Genomic DNA, 4,806 nt, shown 5'->3' with positions numbered 1-4,806 from the left:
CCCGCCCACCTGTCCGCGCGCTCCCCGGCGAGCCGGGGTCCGGCTCCAGGCTCTGCACGTGATGCAGGACTGACGTCAGCTGGACGGTGTCCTGCGCCTCGTAGACGGCGCCCACGCAGTCTCCGAGCAGCGCGCCGGCCAGGCAGCCTCGGAAGCGGGAGAGGGAGCGAGCCGCCCCAGCCCCTCCGCACCCGGCGGCCGTCATCGCCGCTGCCGCCGCCATTCGCGCGGACCAGTCGCCACTTCCGGTACGGCGGACGCGCGCCCTTCGGCGCCTCTTCCCCTGCAGCCCCACAGCGCCCCCACGTGGCTCGGAGCCTCGGCGCCTCTCTTCACCCACAGCGCCGCCCAGCGGCCTGGAGCCGCAGCTGCCGCCCGCGCGTGACGCAGGTGTGTCTAGCAAACCGCGACCCGGGCGGCTTGTTAGTCCTTACACCACCCCCTACACACACACCTGAAAAAACGACATCGGGCGGATGGGACTGTCACTGAAGGATCCCGAGGGGTGGGCAATGAGCAGGCCATCAGGCCACGGTGCCCAGTGGTCGGCCTCTGAAATCTTGCTCTGTGTCCTCGCACCCTGAGCCCTTCATCCGCAGCCCTAGCCTCTCTACCCACTCTCCAGCCTGGGCCCTCCCTGCCCCCAGATTCTCCCACTGTGAGCAACTCTGACCCTCCCCAGGCATCAACAGGTCAGGCCAGGGTCCAGATGGGGCAGAGCTAGTTACAGGTCAGGTGGCTAGAGCCAGAGGGGTTCCCTTAGGAGAAAGAAGGGAAGGAATCGGATGTGGAACATCCAGACAGAAACAGCTGGACTAAGAACCCAACATTTATTAGATTCAGTCTGTTCCCCCCACACCCACCTTCCTTTTCCCACCTAACTTTCCCTTCCTCAGTGCCAAAACTAAGCCAGCTCCAGCTGGCAGCTTTTGAGTGGACTCAGGGTGCGATTTGTGGTGCGGGAGAAAGTGTCCACTTCAGGCACAAACTTCTCAGCAGGCACAGTCAGCTTGCGACGAGTGTCCATGCATTTGGTGTCCAGCAGCATGGAATTGGCCTTGCAGGCAATGTCAGCTTGCAGCCGGGCCAGGTGCTTGTACAGGGCGTCCAGAGCATCCCTGGGGAGGAGACAACTCACCACTCCTGCAGCCCCCCGTGGAGAAGCCAGCAGGGAAGCCAGCAGGCAGCCCAAGCCCCCCGCCTCCCCCCACCCAGGGGGAGAGGTATTTCCCCGCTCCTCCTGCCCAGACATACTGCACTTGTGCCAGCTTCTGTTTCAGGGAAGCGATGGTTGCTTCTAACTGGTGAACCTCGTCAGTGAGGCCATACTGAGCCTGGAGGCAGATGGGAGTTCCAGGTCAGTCACACCGTACTTCAGCCCAAGGTCCTGGCTGCTGCCCTGTGCCAGCACCCTTGTTCTGCCAATAATCAGCGCTGGGGATTGATCTGGGAAACCTCAGCAGGGACCCCCACCCCATGGAGGTACCCTGGCACCTGGTCCCTGCAGAGTTCCACGTTGGGCCGGTAGGTTCTAGCCTCTAGCCGAGTATGGCATAACTTCAGGTTCATTAACTTTCTGCGCAGATCCTCTTCCAGGTGCCGGATGTCCTTCTCCAGCTCAGCGATCTCCTCCAAGGTCTGTGGGGACAAAGTGACTAGTGTGCATGAGCTGGGCCCAGCAGGTGCACCAGTCAGGGCTTCCTGGCTGGACTCCAGACTCCTTATCCCAAGGCTGGATGTCCAGGCCCCAGGGGACTAAAGGCAGAAGGCTCACATTCTTCTCTTGCCACTTTAGCTCACTGTACAGCTTCTCCATCTCCTGCAGGCGCTTCCTGAAGGCAAATTCCGTTGCAACCCTCTGGGCTTCAAGTTCATTGTTGGTCTGAAGGACAGGAAGTGGCAGGGCAAGGGGAGGCTGTGAACTCAGGGCCCTTTGAGGGGATTATTCAAGTGAGGGGTGGGATGCCACATGGTCACCAGGGAACAGAAAATGGGGCTCAAGTGCATGCTTGGGCCAGATATCAGCCTTGGAGGAGGGGCTGGGTGGAGAGGCCAGTCACCTGGGCAATAGCAAGCGCGATGGCCTCCCTCAGCTCCACAGCTTCTTTCATCTCAGCTTCTGCCCTGTTCTTGTTGAACTGACTGAAGTCATCCCACTGCTTGAGTGTGCAGGAGCTGCAGGTGGCAGGAAATACTGGGGTCAGGGCGATGGCCAGTGTGGGAGGTGGAAAGGCAGACACTCTTCTCACCTGTTGTCCACACGTGTGGGATTGATCTTCAGAGAGATGTTTGGGGACGTGATGTTGAGAGAGAGGCAGCCTCTGTCAATATCCAGTGTCTCCATCTTGTCCCGATGGTCAGAGGCGAGCTGCTGTCGGACTTCCTGTAGGAGGCTGGGGCACAGACTCCCTTGGGAACTGAGCCTCAAGGCCCCAGGACACAGCCAGGACACAGCCCGCGCTGCACTGAAGGGACACTGCAGGATGGGCTGACCGTGGGGTGACCGCTAAACTGAGACAGCCAGCCCAGCTGGATGAGCTCCCCACAGACAAAATTATGATGCCTAGGTGTTTGTATACACCAGAGGGGCACACTTGTGTGGCAACATCACAAATGCTCCCATGTACACACAGTAAGGGGTGGTGGGAAGCTCTGTGCTTCCAATCAACTGGTAGTGGTTTCCTAGAGCAGGGTTGCGAGGAGTATTCTGAGGTCATGTATGGGTGGTGGTGAAAGTGCACCAATGAGTGGTTTCCGCACAGGCAGAGAGGCCTCAGGGCAGAAATGAAGACACCAGAATTCTAGCGCAGGTGAGCACTCCTTACCAGAGCTTCTCGAAGGCCTGGCTTATCTTCTGATGCAAGACCTTCTTGGTGGCGTCAATGACCTCCACCTCCTTGTGCAGCTCTTCCTCCACAGAGTCTTTCACCACGTCGATGTCACGCCGACTTTCTCGCAGGGTCAGACACTCGATTGCCACGTCCAGAGGCAGGTTCTTAGCCTGCAGGTTTTGCTCCGCTGATTCTTGCATCTTAGACAAGAGAGGGCAGAGGAATGGTCGGTGGGGCCCTCTGGGAAGCAGCTCTCCCACTGTAGCAGAGGGGTCAGTGAAGTGACTTAGGTGGACATGCCACCCACACCCCCACTCAAAGGCGCCCAACCCCAAAGAGGGGAGGGAGAGGAAGACCTTGCAGCAGGGGCTTCCCACATCCTGCCCTTGCTCCCTGCCTGTGCCAGGGCGTCGATTTCCGCATCTAAATCCGTCAGACACTTGTCCAGCGTCTCCTTCCATCGGTTGACGGTATCAATCCTCTCTGCCAGTCGAGTCCTGTTGTCGTGTTCATCCCAAATGGTCTGGAAGAGACAGAGTCAGACATAGAGGGTATCATGTTTGGGGGCTACCACTTGGCCTGCTCAGCTGGGTTCTGCGCCCAACCTGGTTGTTGGTCTCATTGCGGAGGATGCGGGCCTCCTGGCGGATCTGATGGGAAGCATCTCGCTGCAGCTCGGCATTGGTGGCCAGCAGGTAGCTGTTGGTGTGCCAGTCTGGCAGCCGGAAACGCTGACTTGGCTTGGTGCTCAGTGTCGCCATGGTGCAGGGGGAGCCGGGGCCCTAAGCCCCCAGGCCCTGTTCCCCTTCTCCTACAGAGGGAAAAGAGACTGCAGGAGAGCACTGAGGAGCCCTCTCCTGGATCAAGAGCTGCCCCAAAGGACATGCCCTTGTCCGGTTTGCTCCGGGTCTCTTCCCTAGCTTCAGCTTTACACAGTGTCTGTCGTGTGAAGCATTAAGTTTCCTCCTGCTCACTGGTCCACAGACACAAATTCCTGCAGGTCTGGAGCAGGTAGGCACCTACAGGTGTGTGTGTGTACCTGCGTGAGAGCGCCGGGGAAGGGGGCAGAGGGGCTGCTGCTTATTGCTTAGTGGGGCTGGTGGAGCAGGGCAGTTAGCAGGAAAAACCATCTTCCACCCCTACACAGCAAGTCCTGTGGCGCCCTCCATTCTCTCTAGACCCCACTTTGGACTAGGGCTCGTGGGGCATTTCAGAGGCGCCCTGTTCTCTGTCCAGCGAGGACGAGGACCGGCTTGTTTAGCAGGGGGTACGGGCTGGCACCAGGGGGTGGAGCGGGGGGCGCTGGCCCCCTCTCCATCAGGTCAACTTGCTCTCTCTTTCCATCCTCTGTTGGAGGAGGAGGAGGAGCAGGAGGGTGAGGGTACCCCCCGTCGGGAGGAGCTGGAGCCGCAGCCCCTCCCCTCCCCAGAACATTCATCTTTGGTTTAGATGAATGTCCGGCGCCGGCGCAGAGAGAGGAGGCGGCGCGTGGCCGCCCACGGGACACGGGAGGCAGAGGACACCCGGACGGCTGCGCTCACCCGCGGACTGTGACTGACCGAAGAGCAGTGACCAGTCCCGCGTGGTAATCCTCGGGCTGCAGAGGTCCCGGTTCCCAGGGCGGGAGCGAGGAGGGGGCGCGGGGAGGGGGGCCAGGGCATGGCGGAGAGCGGGGGCGGCGGGGCAGGGCACGGCCGGGTCCTGAAGGGGCGCCCCAGCTCGCAGCCGAGTGAGCCACAGGTCGGCAGACTGGGAGCACACGAGCTCGCTCATGGTTTCTTTTAACGACTGACTGATTTGTGCACACAGAGCTGGGGCGCAGGCCAGAGGCGCGGGGGGCGAGGGGCTTCCCCAGTGACATGGGGAGCAGGACAGGCAGATGGACGAAGCCCACTGCTGAGGGGGCAGCGGGCGGTCAGGAGGGGTCAGCCGCGCCCTGGGGTCACCTCTGGGCCGGGGTCGAGCTCGCCTGAAG

General features: G+C 60.7%; 2 protein-coding genes across 2 annotated transcripts in view; both read right to left on the bottom strand.

Moving 5' to 3' along the window:
* Positions 1–233, bottom strand: part of ADPRHL2 (ADP-ribosylhydrolase like 2) — a 4,602-nt gene extending 4,369 nt beyond the window's left edge. The window contains exon 1 of the mRNA XM_004679432.2: positions 10–233. Within this exon, the coding sequence (XP_004679489.1) occupies positions 10–223 (214 nt within the window). The 5' untranslated portion in view covers positions 224–233. The remainder of the gene's footprint in view (positions 1–9) is intronic.
* A 625-nt stretch (positions 234–858) lies between these two features.
* TEKT2 (tektin 2 (testicular)) lies at positions 859–3,608 on the bottom strand. The gene is made up of 9 exons (XM_004678796.2): positions 3,437–3,608; positions 3,229–3,354; positions 2,826–3,031; positions 2,250–2,393; positions 2,061–2,175; positions 1,775–1,882; positions 1,495–1,638; positions 1,255–1,334; positions 859–1,118 (listed from the first exon to the last, which is right to left on the bottom strand). The coding sequence occupies exons 1-9, from the start codon at positions 3,590–3,592 to the stop codon at positions 905–907; spliced, it is 1,293 nt and encodes a 430-aa protein (XP_004678853.1). The 5' UTR covers positions 3,593–3,608; the 3' UTR covers positions 859–904.
* Between the last annotated feature and the right edge of the window lie 1,198 nt (positions 3,609–4,806).

This window comes from Condylura cristata, unplaced genomic scaffold (assembly GCF_000260355.1).
Source record: "Condylura cristata isolate star-nosed mole 26May11 unplaced genomic scaffold, ConCri1.0 scaffold00008, whole genome shotgun sequence".
NCBI lineage: Eukaryota > Metazoa > Chordata > Mammalia > Eulipotyphla > Talpidae > Condylura > Condylura cristata.
This window is presented reverse-complemented; position numbering and strand designations above follow the sequence as displayed.